Raw genomic sequence first — 19312 nt, forward strand, 5'->3', positions numbered from 1 at the left:
AGCTGCTCAGTCCAAGTGAAAGCAATACTGACGCCCTCAGGCCGTGACAGAGGGGTCATTCAACTAGTTGTAAGTCGATGTATCATCACAAAAGATATTAAAAAGTTTTATTAAGGTTGAAAAGTTCCTTAGTGTCGCTTTAAGTTTGGGAACACACTGAAGCACCAGAAGAAAACCACAGAACAAAAAAATCCTGAAATGATGCTTGAGCTGTTCATGTTGGATTTCTCTCTATATTTGAACACAAAATGCCTTAAGACAGTTATATTTGTAGAAATAAAACACATGTAAATATTGCCTTTAAAATGACAGTGTAACTCCAAAGCAGCACTGTGTGCAGACTTCAGAAGAATACAGGATTTATAGTGATCATTCTATGGAATAGAACAGAAAAGAACAGAACAGTTAGTTTCCACGGGGCTGCTGGGTGACTGTCTGTGGAGAGGGGGGCTCCGTGTCGTCGGCTGGATGGAGATAAGATGGAGCTCCTGCCGCCCCCGAGGCCTCCGCCTGCTCATTAACTTGCATCAGAGCATCCTCGGATGCTGCGCCTCCTCCGCGCCGCTCCGGCCGCACTGCGCATGCGCACTGCCTCCAGGACGCCGACAGCGGAGCCGAGCCGAGCAGCGGGGGGAAAAATGGCCCTGGATAATTTGATTTTCGCCCAGTGCATCCTGTATTTCCTCGCCTTCGTGTTCGGCTTCATCGCCGTGGTGCCCCTGTCGGAGAACACGGAGGACTTCGGCGGGAAATGCCTGCTGTTCACGCGCGGCATGTGGCAGAACGAGAACATCACGGTGTCGAAGCAGCGCTTCATCGTGGAGGAGTGGGGACCCGAGTCCTCCTGCAGCTTCATCACCTTCGTGGGCATCGCGTCGCTCATCCTGTCCGCCGTGCAGGCGTGGAGGCTGCTCTTCTTCCTCTGCAAGGGACACGACGAGTGGGTTTCATTGAAATGCTTTTTTCCCCCCTTCCTCTTTTCCGCCGCTTCCTGCGCGTCTCCCACGCCCTGATGCTTGACGCCTGCTTCTGCCTCTCTGCTCCGCCCGCAGCTCCATCTTCAACGCCTTCCTCAACCTGCTGATCAGCTCGCTGGTGGTCTTCACGGTCTTCCTCTCCAGCACCATCGTCAGCGTGGGGTTCAACCTGTGGTGCGACGCCATCACCGAGGGGGGGACCATGCCCAGCAGGTGAGACAGCGTGGAGACAGAGTCCAGCCGGGAGGACGTCCCTCCTGACGTCTCCGTGTCTTCTGTCCCCTGCAGCTGTGAGGACCTGCAGGACACCGACCTGGAGCTCGGCGTCAACAACTCGGCGTTCTACGATCAGTTTGCTATAGCTCAGGTAGGACAGGGCCGTCCATCAACCCAACCCTAACTCACACACACACACACACACACACACACACACACACACACACACAAACACACACACACACACACACACACACAGTCTTGTATTTCTATCCTTGTGGGGACCGTCCATTGACTCCCATTCATGTCTAGCCCCTAACCCTGACCCTTACCCTAACCCTAACCCACACCACAACAAAGCCTAACCCTAAAGAAATGTTTTTGCACTTTTACTTTTTTCAGTAACAACAACATGGTCAAGAAAACACTGTTTCTCCTACTTAGGACCGGAAAAAGGTCCCCACAAGGCACGTCGTTCCACGTTTTGCTATCCTTGTGGGGACATTTGGCCCCGACAAGGATAGAAATACAAGAACACACACACACACACACACACACACACACACACACACACACACACACACACACACACACAGGCGCGCGTTCACACAGGTCAGATGTTGGAGTTGGTGGAGAAATGTATGAATCATATTGAAGCATTTCAGCAAATAAATGTGAATCAGATTAAGAAGGAAAGAAAAATGGATCAAGAGTGTCCAACATAAGGCCTGTGAGACAATAACCGGCCCACAAGAGGCTCCAATCGGACCAAACCGCCAAGTAAAGGGTAAAAATTATGGAGGAAACATTGAATTTTTGAACACATTTCCTAAGAGTAGCAGAGAGAGCAACACTGAGACCTGAGCCGAGATGTTAGCATGAAAGTTAGCTATGTTGTCTGTAAAAAAACACCCATAATGCAACAGCGATAAGAAAAGCTTCCTGCATATTTCAGTTTTTCACCTGAAGCTTTCATTAAAATTGAGATTGTCATCATTTTTTGATGTGTTAAATGCTTGGTTTTGTGAAAATATAGACATTTTCATCACATATGTCATCTATATACTGTATATATCATCTTTTTTTTAACCTGTCCTGTCCAGCATGGAACAGCAGAATGGAGGTTCTGGCTGCTGGAAGGTTCCACACAGATTTGCTCTTCCAAGAGGAGCTGATAAGCATAAAGCTCCTCTTGTTAGCTTGTTTTCTTACTTTATTTTATTTATTTTGAGTGCTGATACATGATATTGCTGGACCTGACAGGGGGACAGAAAGACAGGAAGAGAGACAGAGAGAGAAGGAAACAAGTGAACAAAACAAGCAAGCCGGCCAGATTGGAGCCTCTTGCAGGCCGGTTTTGGCCCACGAGCCTTATGTTTCGCAGCCCTGCCTTAAACTCAAGACGGATTCACGCCTCTCATGAGTCTTTAGTGATCTCTGTTTTTTTTTTTTTTTTTTATTTATCTTCTGAGATGTCTTTTGGTTTTTGAAGGATTTCAATAATCTTATATTTAGTTCTTCTGTCAGAGGAGTTTATTGGTGATTTGAAGTTTTTTTGCAGGGCCAGACAAAACACTTCTGATGTCTCATGAAAGTAGGAATATTGTTATGGCCGCCATGATGCTTGCTCTCTTTCTGAATGATGATTATGCTGAACGCAGTTTTCTTGTTTTACACCAATGCTGTCCTCTTATGGAGTTTTGGTTTTACAACGCGAGTCTTCCTCCAAGTCTGTGCTCTGACAGACGTTTTAAACATGAAAATATGAAGAAATACAGACATATTTGATGCTATTTGCAAATGATAATGTAAACGAATTGTAGTTTGAAGGGAGAGGCGACAATTTTAAAACATTTCACTGGAATTCAGTGACAAATTTACCCAAATTTAAAATAGGAAAATACGTATTTGTCAATTTTACATGTTCAATAGATTTACTGGGACTGAAATAGCATCTGAGGATGTCAAAACATTAAAAAAATATATAGAATCTTGAAATATTCTTCCATAATTCACCCAGGTTTAAGTTTATTTAGGCTTACAGTATTTAAGAAAGGCTTAAAAGGAAACATATTAGTAAAGAACCTGAAGAATGTTGACATTCTGTAATGCAGAAATATAACATTGTATAAATTGCTGTCTTATCTAAAGCTTATCTGAATATAAACTTTAATTTTCTTAGAAATATACCCTGTTGTGTCATTGAGATTGCAATTTATTTTATTATAGATTTAATACGAATCTGATTTTCTGGGACACATTTCATCCTGAGTCTTGTTCAGTTCAGTTCAGAGGGAAACAGATAACTGTGAGACTCTGACGGTGGGACTGTTGTGAACGCTCCTCTTGCAGTTCGGCCTGTGGGCCGCCTGGCTCACCTGGCTGGGCATCGCCGTCATGGCCTTCCTCAAGGTCTACCACAACTACCGGCAAGAGGACCTGCTGGACACCCTGATCCACGAGAAGGACCTGCTGCTGGGCCGCTCCTCGCGCCGCGGCTCCGACCTCAAGACCGGCCTGATCTAGACGAGCGGACGACGCGCGCACACACACACACGCACACACACACACACACACACACACGTTCACACGTAACCGTACGCTCCTCCTGCCTGTGTAGACAATCACCATCAATTGGCCCGATCTCCTATTGACGACGGATCCGATCAAACGGACGTTCAGTTGATTCCCCCCCTCAGAAGAAGAAAACCGGCGTCTAATCTCTCAGTACTTCTGCTTTATTAGGTTCAATCCTCCAGCCAGACTTTGACAGTATTAAAGGTATTCCGTAGATATATTTACTCTCAGTTTGAGTCTAAAGTATATTTAGTGACACAGTATTCTTAGTTTGATCTGAAGAGCCGATCATCTTGTGTTGGTGAAACTCTTGCATGGATCTAATGCATGACAAATTAATAGGGTGATATTTAGATGTAAAGGGATGCTTTCTTCTTCTTCTTCTTCTTCTTTTTTTTTTAAACACTAATAAATGTGTTCCTGAGGTTTTTAGTTTATGTTTCTGTCCTGGTAGGCTGAAGTGACAGTTCTCTGCATGCTGCAGCCAAGTAGACCGACGTGCGCTCTCGCTGTGCAATTCACACATTTATCAGCAGCTACCGAAAGGTGTTTCACAGGCGATCAATCGCAGCCCGGGGCGCCCGTGCGTTTGGCAGCCAGTCCGAAAATGCTTTTAGCATTAGATGTGTGTGTGAGGTGAAATCAGCGGATTCTCTCTTGTGCCATATAGTATCTCAGGCTTCCTCGACTCACTGTATAGGCTACAGAACCAATATACTGTATTACTGTGACCACAGACACTCCAGCGTACCTGCATGCATCGCTTCCCCCCCCCCCCCCCCCCCCCCCCCCCCCCGCGCTCACACAGGAAGCAGGCCGTCTGTTTGACTTCGATAGGCAATGACAGTTTTATTTTGAAACAGGTGAAATCATTGAAACGGTAGAAACGAAGGAAGAAAGACAGAAAGAGAAAGGAAACCCTCCGTAAAGGCACTTCTTCCAAAGTGACCGTAGATGATCTGGACGGCGGCGAGAAGCGGCTCTGAGCTCCGTGTGCACGTACAGTCGACCGGGTGTGGATTTTATTGCTAATGACGGTTTATTTTGACAGTACAGAGTCACTTCCTGTGAGCTCCACCCCCGACCCGGCGCGCCTCATTTCCCTGAAACCTGTGATATAAACTTCTGTGTTTTAATGGAAACCGTGTGGATGTGTGTTATTGCTCGCGGTGAGAGGATCTCTGCGCCCTTTGACCCCATGTAGTCCGGTGGTTTTCAAAGTGTGGAGCGCGCGTCCTCCGGGGGGCGCCGCAGAGCTGACGCGGCACCATTTTAACTGTCGATCACTTGTTGAGGATTGAAACGTTAACGTGTGAAATCTGTAAAAGAAGAAGAAAATCAAGCGTGGGAGAAGCTGCAGCAGACCCACACTCGGAAAACCACGGACTCGTCTCTGCTGTGTGACTTTTAACTGCTTCATTTGATAAAGGGACTTATACAACATCTGCCTCTGCTCTGTGTCTCTTCTTGGCCTCAAACAGATATTCTGGAGGTGATTTCAGTTGAATCCACACTCTTCCCGACTCTCCTTCATTCACACTGTGAATCTGACATCACAATTAAAACCTGGCTTGTTGGAAATAGAAGGTAACAAAAGAAGTCTTTAGAAAATTAAGAATAAATAATAAAAGTAGGATCGTTGCTCAGATACAGAGGGACACAGGACTCTGAGGGTCTTTTGGTTGGATTCGAAGAGGAAACGTGTTCCTCCACTTTGAGTGTTATTCTCTCTGATGACGGTTAATATTGTGCGGCGGCCTTCGTCCGGGGCGGGAATGAGACGAGAGTCGTCCTCCAGTCCGGGTTCCGCCCCGCCGTTCCTCCCATAAGGAGCAGCCACGTCTCTCCGGTGTGCAGCGTGCCGATCAAAGCCTCTAACGGAACATCTCTACATTCATTTATGTGCAGTTACAAGGCTAAATACTGTGATAGTCCTTAGAGTATTGATCCATATATACACATTCAGCCGTGTGTGATGTCTGATATACACAGATCACGTTCAGTTACAAAATTAAAAAAAGAAAAACCAAAAGAGGAGGAGCATTCCATGGAAACATCCGCTCACAGAGTCACGTGACCGAGGAGAGTGTGTGAGCGCTATATGTGGGCGTCGACATCGCAGGTGTGCAAAACATCAGTTCGGGTTAAACGTGTGGCGGCACGCCCGCCGCTCTCGGTACGTTATATACAAACAGACGAGGAAGCTACATATTTCTGGGATTACAGGATTTCCCTCCGTCACTGCGGCGGCGGCGGCGGCGCCACAGACAGCGGACAGGGCCGTGCCCGAGGGCCGAGGTGTCCGTGGGGCTAAAAGACGAAGAAGGGGGGCGGGGGTATAAATAAAAGAGGCTCCATGTCTCCCCCTGTGGTCAGTCCGTGTCACTGCATGGTCAGCCAGATCCAGCAGCCCCACAGCAGCTGCTTCATGTGCAGCAGGTAGACGGCCAGCGCCGCCTCCAGCTCCTCGCACGCCCGCTGCGGCCGCCGCCGGTCCGTGCAGTACATGGCCACGCCCAGGAAGGACATGAGCAGGAAGAGGCAGGTGAAGAGGGCCAGGTGGGGGCGGGACGGCGTCGTCTCATACGCTGCAAGATTTAGAAAGAAAACCCCCCAAAAAAAACACTTTTTGATGAGTTTGACCTGTAAACGCTGCGTAGCTTAAAGCACAAATCTCTCCCTCGTGTTTGACTCTGACCTCCTTTCGCCCTATTTATAGTGGAGAAATCATCACACTGTGATTTTTTTTTTGTGTGAAACACTTAAAAACGGCGTGACGGTAAAAAAAAGCAAAACATTTCTGGAAGCTTCTCTGCAATTAGGTGGACGGGACAGACTTCCTGCTGCCGAGCAGTGCAGCGCCGCAGACGGCCCATCATGCATATTAAAGCCGTGATTCCATCAGACGGACTTACCGTCTGAAAAGTCACAGTAAGGAACGTCTGTGAAGCCGACAGAAAGAGGCCAGTCAGTCAATCAGAGGCGACCTCTGATGTTCAGCAGCTGCTGCTGCTCCTCTCTCTGAACACACTCCCCCGCCTCATTCACATGCAGCACTAATCACACTGTAAACCACTCGCTCGTGTTTGGACCTCTCTCCGCTTTACATTATTTTTTTAAATAGTTCAGAATCCCCAGAGGAAAACAGTTTATGATGCGGCTTCTCTATGAGTTTGGATTTTGAAATCGTAAACGGCTGTTACACACGGAGGGACAGCAATCGTTAAAAATAAACAATTGAATTCAGAAGTGAAGTTGATGCTGATTGAAATCAACTTTTCAAACTGAATGGAAAGTGAATTTAATGAACGGAGGAAGCTTCAGAGCATAACAGTTAAACTGAGAACTGTGATGGTTGTGGAGTTGTGTGATGGCAGCACTGATAAATACTTAATTTGACCATTTTCCTGGTAATCTAGCTGACTTCAGCCGCAGTTCATCCCTCCGCGCTGCCAAGATGTTTCGTTGGAGGACAGGATGTGATATGTGGTAGAGTATTTTATAAATGATCAGGATAAATTATGAATCATTGTTAGTAGTGTGCCTGAGAGAGACCAGACCTGCAGCCCTCTCTCCTGGTTCCTGGCCTGCTGTCTTACCGTGCACTGTGGTCTCCGGCTCCCTGAATCGGACTCTCCGCTCGCCTTTCCGTCTGTGGACGGGCTCCGAGTCGGACCGGTTGGGGCTGGGCCTCTTGAGGATGGAGGTGGGGACTTTCCCGTTGGTCACCTGCATCAGGTACAAACCGGACTGATCACGCTCGTCCCGCCTGGAGAGGAACCAGCCGGACGCCCGGTCCGTGCCCTACCTTGGGTCTCAGGGCGTCCTCCTGCTGGTGGGGGCCGTCCTTTCGGTGGCGTACCTCCGAGTGCTTCTCCCGGTGGGAGTGAGGAAGACAGTTGACGGAGTCTCTGAGGGACTCTGCAGCAGCGAAGCGTTTGGACAGCGCCGACACACACTGACCCAGAGAGTCTGGCGAGAGAGACCAGAGCGTGAGGACACGTCCAGAGCCGTCTGCCCCCCGGCGCCCTGAGGGTTTGCCCCAGCATGAAGTTCCCCGTCTTCCCCAGCGTCTTCGCACTGAGTATTGATTCTGAATGATTCTGCTGACACTCATGAAACCTAACGCCAGCTGCTCCCAACGCAGCGCTAAGAGAGGAGGCCTCCGACAACACACACTCTTTATTTGCTGTGTCACATGTTGCCCTTTTGCCTACTGAATGTTTTTCTTGTCAACAGAGCCCGAGGACTGATTCTGGCTCAGGACGAACTGCTGGCTGTTTCAGAGTTTGGTATTTACAGCTTCTGCAGCTCAGAGGGAAATATTTGCAGTAAAAACTGTGCAGTAGAAACTGTTTTCTATGAAAGTACAGGTTGAGGTTGAACTATTCTTGTCCAGTTTTATGAATCCAGAATCTAATCTAGAAAAATAGTGAAGACAGAAACAGGAGCGCTTGATAAAGGAAGGTGGCAGAGGCGTCTCAGGGTGGAGGTTATCTGGCAGCACGGCAGCTTTAAACTCTGAAGAATTGTTTGTGTTGAAATGTCTTTGGCAGAGAGGATTCCTCTGTGTACATTACAAAACGACGGATTACGTAAAAAGCATTCCCAGACTGTTCAAAGCAAACAGATCCACCTGTCCACGTGACAGTGTTTCCCAAAACACGGCTCCGATCAGGGCCGGGCAGGCCGTGACGAACTAACACTGATTTACTATGACAAGATCCAGGAAAATAAGCGTTACAATATGAAGATGAAGGTGTCTTCCAGTGAAAACAATTTAGACAAGTGAAGTGAAGCTGCTGCGTTCCGTTTATGATGCGATTGATCATTTCTGCGATTTGCTGCTGCGTTTGAGGCCGGGGCAGTCTGCATCGGCTGTAAAGATCTTCCTCTCTGCGGTCCGCGCTCCCGTATCGTGGCTGCAGCCTCGTGTTCGGCATCGTTGCCTCGGGAAGCTGACTCAACAACAATGCCCGTTTTCACGTCGGAGCGGCAGCGCTCGCAGAAAATGCAGAGTTCACCACCGGGCCGAGAGCGGCTCGCTGCAAGCCAAGCATGCAACAAAACCCTGGCCTCAAACTGTCACCGAGACACTTCCTGCTTTTACCGCTCTGCAGAACGCCGCCGCCGCGTCCAGCACGGCTGCCGGTCTTTACTAATTCAACGTTTTTGTGGCCTGACATGATAAGAGAAGAGCCGTGAAGCAGAGGCTCCTGGGATCAACACGCCGGGGCCGGGAGGTCTCCACCCGCACGTGTTCACAGCAGTAAATGACAGACTGCACACACACTGCGCCTCCGGCTAACGAGCCACACACACACACACACACACTCAGCCTCCATTTCACGCCGTTGCATCAGACGGGCACAGCGGCTTCCAGCCGTCCAGGTGGTTGTTTACCTGAGTATTCCGTCTTGCCGATCTCGGCGTAGACTGTTGCCATGAGCTCCAGGCTCCGGGCTGTGATTGGATGGTCGTTGCCGAAGGCCCTCTGGTGAATCTTTGTAGCCTGAAAAGTGCAGTCCAGTGGTTTCATGTTGGGCTTCACAAAAAAAAAACAAAATGCCAGCAGAGACGAGCGTGCACGTACCTTACCGCTGTATTCTAGGGCAAGATGAGGTCTGAGGAGGAAAAGAGAGAAGTTAAAACATGTGCAGTCTGTCTGAAATATTAATGAGCAACAAGGAATCAACACACGGAATCTGTTCATCTTGAAAACTGCTAATTTTCACAGTAGAATTTCAGAAAACTAAGCAGTTGAAGCCTTTTTCGTTTTCTACATCCCCACTAGAAAACCGTCTGTGTGTCGGACAGAAACAAAACGCCGTGGAGCTGCAGCTCAGAGTCTCAGTGCATCATGTGATCCTCATGTTAGATTTGTCTCGAGGTCTGACGTCCTTCCTGGTTCAGCCGGAGCGGTAGAGATTTAGGAGCCTTGCTCAAGGACCCACGGCAGTGACACGTCAGCTGCTTTCATAACCTCCAGATTCACGTTTCTCAGCTCATCTGGCGACTAAGAATCAAGACACACCCTCCCTATTTCACGTCATACCAACCGAAGAAACAACATTAATTGAGAAACGACAAAATGAGCAAACAGAGAAAATACGGATGGAGGAAAAAACTTCAGATGGTGTTTGTAGCATGGAAGCAAACTTTAACGTCTGTTTCTGATGTGAAATGATCATTATCAGCGCAGATTACGGGTTATTGCCACCCGTCGTTACGCAGCGTGATCAGATACACACTGATTCATATCTCACTTTTTTTTCACCCAGGAAACGGATCATGGCTCACCCAAGTTATTTAACAGAGTGAGCTTCACTCTTATCGCCTTTGAGGCTTTACCGGGCGATTCAGGCCCCGTTTACACGACGTTTCAGATGAAAATTCGAGTGAAAATGGAGCATTTTCTGGAGGTTTTAGGGAAAACAGGTCAACCAGGATGTTTACGGCACATCGTCCTCATTCATCACAGCACGGTACGGAGATGAGAGCAAAGCTTGAGGTGAAGCATCACTCTCAGTGTGTGGAGAAGTTTAGCGTGACAAATCTGAACACGTGCAGTGATTGGACAGCCGGACAGCTGGACGTCAGGCGCCTGGAAACCTCTTCCTGCCAGCCCCGCTGCCCCCCCCCGTCTGTCCTCCGGGGTGAGTTAGTGAGGGCACGGCGCTCACGGCTTGGTTTTCCGTCCCGTGCCGCCCCGCCCGGACCCGCCGCTCCTCTCTTCGGTGCTAAGCGGGCTGAATGTGTTCCACCGGAGAGCCGCCAGCTGTTTCTGTCATATCTGCCGTCGAACGGCGGCCAAGGACGCCGGGCCCCCTTCACACCCTCACGTGTGCCCATGGATGTAGAGCAGGGCCTGTTCAGTGCGACAGATGTCAGCTCCGCTCATCCAGAGCAGCACTTCCTTTCAATTAGTAATAGCCAGGTGTCGGCTTGCTCTGCTCCAGAAGGTCCTTCGCGGAGGACATTTGATCGGCACAGAAAAGCCCAAAAGACTTCCGACGGCTTTCCTGCCCCGAGGACGGAGGCTCTCTCAGACAAATGTTCAGCTTCTCTTCAGTCTGTTCCGTTGTGGATTTCTTCAGTCTGAACCAGAGCAGAACCAACTGCATCTGCACAGTCGGCCCCGTCTCACTGAAGTTTAACCACTGTGCGCTCCGTGCGTCCGCGAAGCAGGCCGAGGGCCGCGCACGCCCCTCCCACCCTCCGTCACCCTCTCCGGCAATCAGGTTAAATGGCCTAATCCCAACAATGACAACAGAGGCCCGGAGAGCGGGCGCTCGCCGCGGCCTGACAAAGTAGCCCTGCAACAGGAGACCGCAGATCCAGTTAAGGCGTTCCTCCTGTGACACTCAGATAGAGTGTGGTGTCCCTTTTCTCCAGCTTCTGTTGGGGAAATTCAACTCGGAGTCGGGGTTTATCGAGTGCAAGAAATTTCCACTGGGGGCTGTGAGTGTGTGTGTGTGTGTGTGTGTGTGTGTGTGTGCGCAGGGGGACGGGAGGCGCCGCGCGCTCGGCCAGATTCACATATTTCGCAAAGTGTGTTTATAGAAACGTCTGAGAAGAGAGTGAAGTGTTAGCACAAGCGGAGATAAAAGCGAATATTTCCTTTAAGTGGGCATCGAAACGGCAAGACATCGATTTAACTGTCAGCGAAGCATTCGTTCTGAGATCAGGACTAATGAGGCGAGCTGAGGGTTTCTCTTGATGAACAGGTGAGCCTGAAGCCGCAGCTGCTGCTTGTGTAATAAACTGGTAAAAGAAGCAAATTACAAATACACTATTTGCTGTTTCACCTCAGTCAGCACCGATTTATCGCCACCCGAGAGGCAGAATGCAGCCAAACATACATTTACATGCATACAGTATGGCGTGGGTGATAGAGCAAGCCGGTGAAGGGAATTTATTTAACCATAAATCCTCTGATGATGGTCCCACCGAGCCTTTAAACCGGCAGAACATGAAACACCCCATTAATTACCGCGCAGGACACGGTTTTACCTACTGTTTGCTCATGATGCAGAGCTGCGCCAGCCGCTCCAGGTGCTGCGCCTGCGAGGCCTGCTCCGACAGCTCCTCGGGGGTGGTCCATCCCGCCGAGCCCAGCGTGGCCTCCTCCTGAGGGCCTGCCACACACACACACGGCATGGAGTCACGGTCAGAGGCGCGCTCCGTCCGCCCGACGCTCCACCTGCCTGAGCCGCAGCCGAGTGGGGAGCCGAGGGCGAGAGCGAGCAGAGATAAGGGAGTCAAACAACAAGCTCGCCACACCCACCGGCGCTCTGAGACGGCAACAAAACCACAAACAGCATGTACTCTACACACACTGAGTACACTCCAGAGGGGAAGACTTTGGCTCGTGATGCAAACCAAATGCAAATATTCACCCAGTACACTACAAGTCCCACTAAATAACTACTCTGTCCTGAGTCTGGGGAAGAAGCCGGCTGGAAAGGCAGCCGCTGGGGAGGAGAGGGAAGCGCGTGAGCAGCAGCTCGGCCCCGGAGGAGTCCGGCGTTGGGCCCGAGCGAGTGCTGAATCAGGGGCCGGGCGCTCGCCGGTGACACCGGGCTCCTAATGAGAACGAGTGGCCATTTGTCTTGGAGCGAGTCCGTCCCCGGTCCCCTCCGCAGTGCTGCCTCAGCAGCAGACGGAGGGGACGAGGCAGACGTCTGGAGCGGCCGGCCGGTGATGGATGAGAGGCCGAGCCGCATCAGGCTCCAGCAGGAACTCCGTAAACAGAGATGGAGTCCAGCAGAACCAGACGCCAGCTCACATTAGGACAGATGCTGAGAGGAGCCGATTCCTGGACTGGCATGTTTAAAACCTAGAAGTCCAGTCCTTCAGTTGTGTTGTCAAACACAGAGTGTAGAACATACTGTTCATACTATTCTAAAACAAACAAGACATTTCTCTGCTCGGTTTGGTTTTAAATGTTCCCACAGTGAAATAAAGTCAGACCTCAAAGCGCCTTTATGGGTGAAAACACTCAATATGAAGCTATTTCAAGGAACAGGGCTCATCTGAACTGTGAGCAAACAATAACTTTCACATCATTAAAACATTCATGCTGACTTAGGCTCACATTCAAGAGTGAAATCAGTTGATTAAATATGTTCTGCTCTCTCTTAAAGAAGGTAAAACCAAGCCGAAAGTCAGAGTTCGGGCCGTTCATTCGCCCTCAGATCCCCCGGGTATTGACGGACGGCGTGAGGTTAGAGGTATACTTGCCGGCGCTCCCCTGAAGAGCCGTGAGCTCGATCAATGCCACCTCGTAGAACATCTTCTCGGCCTGAATGAACTGCAGCGCCTTCCCATCTGTTTATATGGGTGAAGGATCAGGATCGGCTGTCAGCGGGATTAGTCAGATGCCACGCCGCTCACGTTTAACTGTACTCAAACAGAGAGTGAGTAACCCACAGCCCTGTGTGTGTGTGTCACTGTGTTTTTCTAGTTTTGTGTGTGTTTCACACACTTTTTCTTCATCGATCGGATTACAGATCATATCTCCGTTACTTCATATTCCTGCCCAGGTTGTACCTATTCCGTCTCTTTTTTCTCTGATTGCTCCGAGCGGCTCTGTGTTTTGTTTCCGTGAAAAGAGTCTCTATTTAAAACACTCTATAAATAGCCTCCTTTGTGGAAGCATTCTGATCACTTCAGTGTTGGTCCCACTGTCAACCGACACCGCCGATTCTTGTCAGGTGCATTCAAAGACCAATGAGACGGAGGAGGCTTAAAATAAACTCAGTCCGGCCTGTTTCGATGTCCTACTTAACTCAGATTCCATGCAGGGTGTTTTCACGTTTCCTCTCGGCTGTGATGATACTATTATACATCGATGTGATGGAAAATAAAGCAACCTTTATGATGAAAACAGAAGTTTAACTTCTGTTTTCCTTGAAATGTGATCCTCAGCAAAAAGAAAACCAGTTCATGAATAGAAATATAAACTATAGAGCATCTTTAAACTCAGTTATTGCTACAGCATGAACCTGAGTGAGAGTCGGGAGCTTTGTGTTTCAAAAAAGTTCCACGTTTACACGGCAACATTTCGAAAACGATGTCGCTTCACTCAGAAACTCTGTTAACGGCCGTGGTGTGCATACGAAGCCGTGCACCGATCCTCCAGCCTGCCAGGGAACGGCTCGACCTGAACCCGACTCCTCCGCCTGACGCAACCTGCTTCACGCTGTCTTACAACAAGGCATCTGCGGTAGTTCCGGCATGTTCCAGGTGACAGGAGAGATCAAATCAGCGGCGTCCAGACCGGCAAACAGGTTTGCTGAGGTCGGTGATTTAGATTGGGCGGTGATAGCCACGGGGTCAGAGGTTATGATAGGCTACGGGGGTTAACATCGGTCAATAGCTACAGCAAGGTCAGTGCAGAGGTTTTCTGCTGTGGTGCAATACGAGGTTAAAATGTCGATATTTTCACAAAATAATGACTAAAATCTCAACATGAAGCCAATTTTCATAAAGCCTTTTGGTTCAAACTAAAGTCAAATGTATTCTGCATGTTTTTAGAAACTCAACATGACAGCCTGGCTTTGAGGCTAATGCTAGTTAGCTTACAATGATCTCAGCGCGTCAGTGTTGTTTTGCGTCTGCGACTTTCAAGAAATTTGTTCAAAAATCAATGTTTTCTTTGAAATATTGTTTCCAGTTCCGGTTTTGGCTCAAAGGTCTTCTGTTTGACAACCCTGATCTTTAGAACACACACACTGAGCCTGGGTTCGTTGAGGTAACTGTTCTAGACGAGCTTCGTAGAAACAGGGAGGGCTCTCGGAAGTCGTCGGTCTGTAGTTAGACTTTCTGCTCACTACTCACTCACTGTGACTTGACTAATGAATAATTGCACTCTGTCCTCTTTTCTCTGATAGTGTTACTTTCTCGTCCAGTCAGTCGGTGAAGCCGTTACGCTGCATGTTTTCCATGTTTTACTCCGATGCTCTTGCTTCTCGGCTCGGTGGTTATTTTCCCGGCTGCATGACTGCGACTGTTGTTGCCTTTTGCCGTTCCGTCCTGGATCTCTGTGTTTCACTTTATCAGCTACTTTTAGTGACAACTGGGGACGCGGTAGCAAAAAACCCTCACCTTTATTAAAAGGTTTTTACTTTATTGAAGGTGTTCATGATTCTGGAAAGTGATTTCATGGGTTTGTTTGACATCTCTGATATTGCTGAATACAGTGATGTGCAGCTGTAGATGGCTGAGGTACAAAGATCTTTTAATGATCCATTTTCAGAGGTTCTGAGCAGTGTTGTCCTGTTAGTGGACACCCAAAACACAACTAAAACGTTTTGTTTTCACTTGAAAATATTGTGATTGTACTGTTTACTTGAAGAGAATTTCTAAGAATTTACAAGTATGAAAGCAGCAACATAATAAATGTGGGATAGCGTCTCTATTTTTGTGTTAAATTGTTTTGAAGCACTCTCGATCTGTGGCTGGGGGTGTTTTGCTCCTGCCTTCAGCTCCTGGGAGTGTCTGGACCGCCGGGGAATAAGAGAGTGAGCCGTGTGTGAGGGAGGACGAGGGAGGCGGCGATCACGAAAGGTCACAGCACTACTCCTACCTGCTATTTTTAGCCCGCCCCGACCACAACAATGCAACAACAAGGCCCTCAGACAATCCCCTCCGGAGAGGCTGCGCACACACAGAGCTGTAATCGAACTTCACTCACAGACACATCCACTCTCACGTGCCACATGACTCCAGAACGCACTGGAATAACCTCCTGAAGACGGACGCAAATAACTCTGGCCGGCAGGAAACTGGGCTCCGCTGAGTGGAGCATTTAAAAACAAACCCATGTGATGCCGCTGCATCACTTTTAACACCACATGAGAATGTGAAGACAGTGCAGGACTTCCTTTTCACTGAAGATCAAAGTCTGCATGTGTGGGTTGTTGCGCTTTCCAAGAAACACATATCAGTGAGCACTCCGAAGCCAAAAGAGCTTTTGGCGATGAGTAAAGGTCACTGTCAGATGCCGCCAGCGCTGATAACAATACATCAGGCCTTAAGCGGCCAGCGCGCTGCCAATACCTCGATCCGCCTCACCTAATACAATACATCCGTCTGGACCGCTTTGTGTACTTTGCTGTGAATGGGCGAGTTTCGCTCTGCCTCTTCACGGCGCACGGGGTTAGATTACGAGACGACAGCGCGGGATCCTGCCAGTTCTGCTCAGAATGTGTGTGAACCTCTTGAGTTCCCACATCCTGCGCCCAGCATGGCCGACCTCTGGCCTCCGTCTCCCCGGAGGACTCTTAATGCACCAGCTCCACGATGCCGGAGGAAATATTGTTTGCATTTTTTAAGACTCTCGAAGTGGAAAAGGAATGTGTGTGGGTTTTTTTTTCAGAGTTTAGTCTGAAGCCACTTTCGAGGACGGCGGTGATTCTCCGTCTTCCAACGCAAACGGTACTGACCATAAGGCAATGTGTCCTTGGGAAGGACACGAACAGCGAACTGATCCCAGCGGGGCGGTCAGTGTCTGTGTGTCAATGGGTGAATGTGACAGAGTCAAACACTTCACGCCACTAAAGTGGAGGAGTGTGTGAGAGCAGGATCTCTGACAGCGGCGCTGGAGGTTCGTCTAGAATCTCAACATAAAGCTAATTTCAATGATCCAAAATACAGTGAAATGAATAAGAAACTTCTAAAACTAGAACATGAACTCCTCCTGACAGCGTGGCTCTGAGGCTAAAGCTAGTTTGCTAGCCTTACTGGCCTCTCAGTGTTGTGTTGTGTCCACTGCTCGTGATAAATTTGTTAAAAACTTAACCACATATGGAGTGTTTTCCCCCCACAGTACTGCAGTCATTACTCATTAGAGTGGAGCTCATAAAAGAAGTGCAGAACCTGCTGGATGAGGACAACTGCTTGGAAAAAGACCAGCCGGACAAAATGGAGGCTCAGCTGTTATTTCTCACATTTCCTAACTGGCCGAAACTGGATTGAGAAGGTTTGAGACCACTGACGACGCTCTAGAAATTTGCTTTAACAGTAAAAGTTAAACGATGTAACTCTGCTGAAAAACCACGATCCGGCAGGACACGGCCACATGACTATTAATGAGCTCATGTAAGAGTTCCCGCCATGTCAAAAGATTTGACCCCGCTCTTAAGTAGATAACTTTTCATGCCGAGGGGGGCCGGACCGCGGCGCCTATCGATGAGGCCGGGCTCAGCAAATCGACCTATTTTGGAAAAAGGACAGTGAGAGGCGGATCTCTGCTGAGGTAGATAACCTGAGCTGGCAAGTTAAGTGTTGGAGTGTCTCAGTGACGGGGGAGAGGAGCCGCGGAGGTAATATATCCCGAAACGCAACACCTCGCCATTATCTCCCCGTCCTATACAGCCATGGTTTATAGGAGCGGCCAAGTGGCCGTGCAGTGGCCCGTCGGCGCAGATACAGGTTAATTAGTGCTCTTCCACTCTGTTGTGCAGAGATAAGAGCCTACAAATCCTCTTAAGAGACACACACACACACACACACACACACACACACAGCCTGGGCTGCACACCCAACATGTGGCACTCAGGGACAGACGTGTTATTCTGAGGACGGCGTCTCGTCCCGCCACTTCACACTGCTCTCTGGAAAGGGGACACATCCGCCTTTGTGCTGGAATCTGCAATGCCTGCCTCCTCTCACAATCCTTCACACCCAGCCAAATGCTAGCTCCACAGTTAGCTCCGGACAAGGAAACCGTGTCTGAATCCCGGGTTTTGTCAGGAAAGGATACAATTCTTTTCAGTGATGAAGAGTTCTGCGATCTGTGAAGCAGAGAGAAAACAAACCAGGGGACATGGTTAGGCAGTGAATAATACATCTCCAGCATCCTCCCCGCTGTATTTAAGCATGATGTGACGAGCTGTCAAAACAAGCGATCCCGCTCTCCGCGGGGCTCGGCGGTCTGCTCAGCGTCACGCCGGAACGCTGCAAACTTCTGGAGCAGAGGCTGTGTGTTGACGTCACGGCCGTTCTTTCACTACTAGAGATTCAGAATGATCCGGCCCAGTCGATGGGCCTATGTGTGTGTGTGTGTGTAATCCCGGTGACACACGGCCATAACATAATGCCCCCAGAAATAGCCGCACACAATAGAGCCGTCATGCGCCGGACGCTACGCCGGCAGTGAGGCTGTTACTGTATCTCAGCGCGGCTTCCTGAACCTGGATGAGCAGCAGGAGCGTCGTCTCTCCGACAGCGCCGGACGTCCACAGCTCCACATGATGGACTGGCCTGTCAGATTTGACATTGGTGTTGAAGATATCAAGGTTGAATGTGTGCTGTGAGGCGATCTGTGACACCCGGACGGAGCGGGTGACACTGGAGAGTGTGTGCCGCTGTTCAGACAACATGAGGCTGCAGATTTCATGGACGCATGTGCTGAGTTTGTGTGAAATAAAAAGAAACAGCAGGAGCACAAAGCATGTGTGAGAATGTGTGTGTGTGTGTGAGAGAGTGTGTGTGTGAGCGCAATCCCCAGCTGGCTCACCTGGTGTAAGCAGTTGGGCAGAGAGGTGAAGCTCTGCACATGGGTCAGTCCCAGCAGGCAGCTGAGGAAGCAGTGGAGGGCGGCCTGGTACTCCCCCTGCTGCTGGAGCTGCTGTCCCAGCTCAAACAGGCCCTCCCTCCCCCCGTTCAGCATCCCCAGTCCCAGCCCGAGTCGACGCCGCCTCCCATCAGAGCTCCGCCGGCCGAGGACAGTCCTTCCTCCCTCCGAAGCACCACAGGTAGAGAGGAGCAGCCACGGAGTGACAGGGTGAAGGATGCAGCGGCTCACCAGAGCTCCTCTCAGCCTCGCTCTGAGCTCAGCAAGTCAAGGACAGGTGGCGAGGAGCAGGCTGAGGGAGCGCCGGCGACTCACACAGAACAGACCCATTCCCCTCCCTCCTCCTGGGCTGCACCAGGAAAGGAGGACAGAGGAAGTCGGAGCGTGCTTCCTCTGTGAGTGGCAGAGCCGTGGACCAATCCCGGCTCGGATCACACACGGCAGCTCCCTGCCTCTCCCTCCAATCCCCACGCAGGGAGTGAGCAGAGATGTATGTTTGATGATGGAAACAGAGTGGCACATGCTCCGCCGAGCAAATCCAAACAAACCAAACAACCAGATGCACGATTCATCTCGCAAATGAACCCCTGGTCTCAGCGGCTGTTCATCACAGCGCATTACATTACGCTGATTTACAGTCCCTGAATCTGACTGCCCCACGCATGATTTATAAATGAGGAATGCATAAGAATTTTTAATGCTACGTAAGCATGCTTCACTCTACCACAGTGCGCACAAGCTTTGGTGTATCTTGTAAGAAAGCCAGAGCACAGTCATATAAAATAACCATTTTACTGTGTGAGAGAGAGAACACACACTATCCAAGCAAAGACAACAAATATTTCTGGAAGAGGAGCACCTCTGGATGGCTTCCCTTCACACTCAGCTAACCAGCGTTAACGTGGGGCAAACCTGCGGAAGGAGGAGACGGGAGGAGATACGACCGCGGCGCCGGATGCGG

At 49.6% G+C, this 19312-nt stretch overlaps 2 protein-coding genes across 3 annotated transcripts; one reads left to right on the forward strand and one right to left on the reverse strand.

Annotated features, from left to right (window-relative positions):
* Window positions 1-572: 572 nt before the first annotated feature.
* Window positions 573-4175, forward strand: tmem179ab (transmembrane protein 179a, genome duplicate B). The gene is made up of 4 exons (XM_030117124.1): window positions 573-940; window positions 1053-1190; window positions 1266-1344; window positions 3546-4175. Exons 1-4 carry the CDS (start codon window positions 582-584, stop codon window positions 3717-3719), a joined length of 750 nt encoding a protein of 249 aa, XP_029972984.1. The 5' UTR covers window positions 573-581; the 3' UTR covers window positions 3720-4175.
* Window positions 4176-4593: 418 nt separating this feature from the next.
* On the reverse strand, window positions 4594-18682 carry c19h14orf180 (chromosome 19 C14orf180 homolog). 2 transcript variants are annotated; one of them, XM_030117122.1, is made up of 9 exons: window positions 18295-18682; window positions 17539-17569; window positions 13014-13100; window positions 11788-11908; window positions 9364-9394; window positions 9174-9282; window positions 7579-7742; window positions 7370-7499; window positions 4594-6358 (listed from the first exon to the last, which is right to left on the reverse strand). In XM_030117122.1, the coding sequence occupies exons 1-9, from the start codon at window positions 18445-18447 to the stop codon at window positions 6153-6155; spliced, it is 1032 nt and encodes a 343-aa protein (XP_029972982.1). In that variant the 5' UTR covers window positions 18448-18682; the 3' UTR covers window positions 4594-6152. The 2 variants fall into 2 exon arrangements, with proteins under 2 accessions (XP_029972982.1, XP_029972983.1); XM_030117123.1 differs by lacking the exons at window positions 13014-13100; window positions 17539-17569; window positions 18295-18682 and adding an exon at window positions 12058-12109.
* Window positions 18683-19312: the final 630 nt, after the last annotated feature.

The sequence above is a fragment of the Salarias fasciatus genome, chromosome 19, assembly GCF_902148845.1.
Source record: "Salarias fasciatus chromosome 19, fSalaFa1.1, whole genome shotgun sequence".
Classification (NCBI taxonomy): domain Eukaryota; kingdom Metazoa; phylum Chordata; class Actinopteri; order Blenniiformes; family Blenniidae; genus Salarias; species Salarias fasciatus.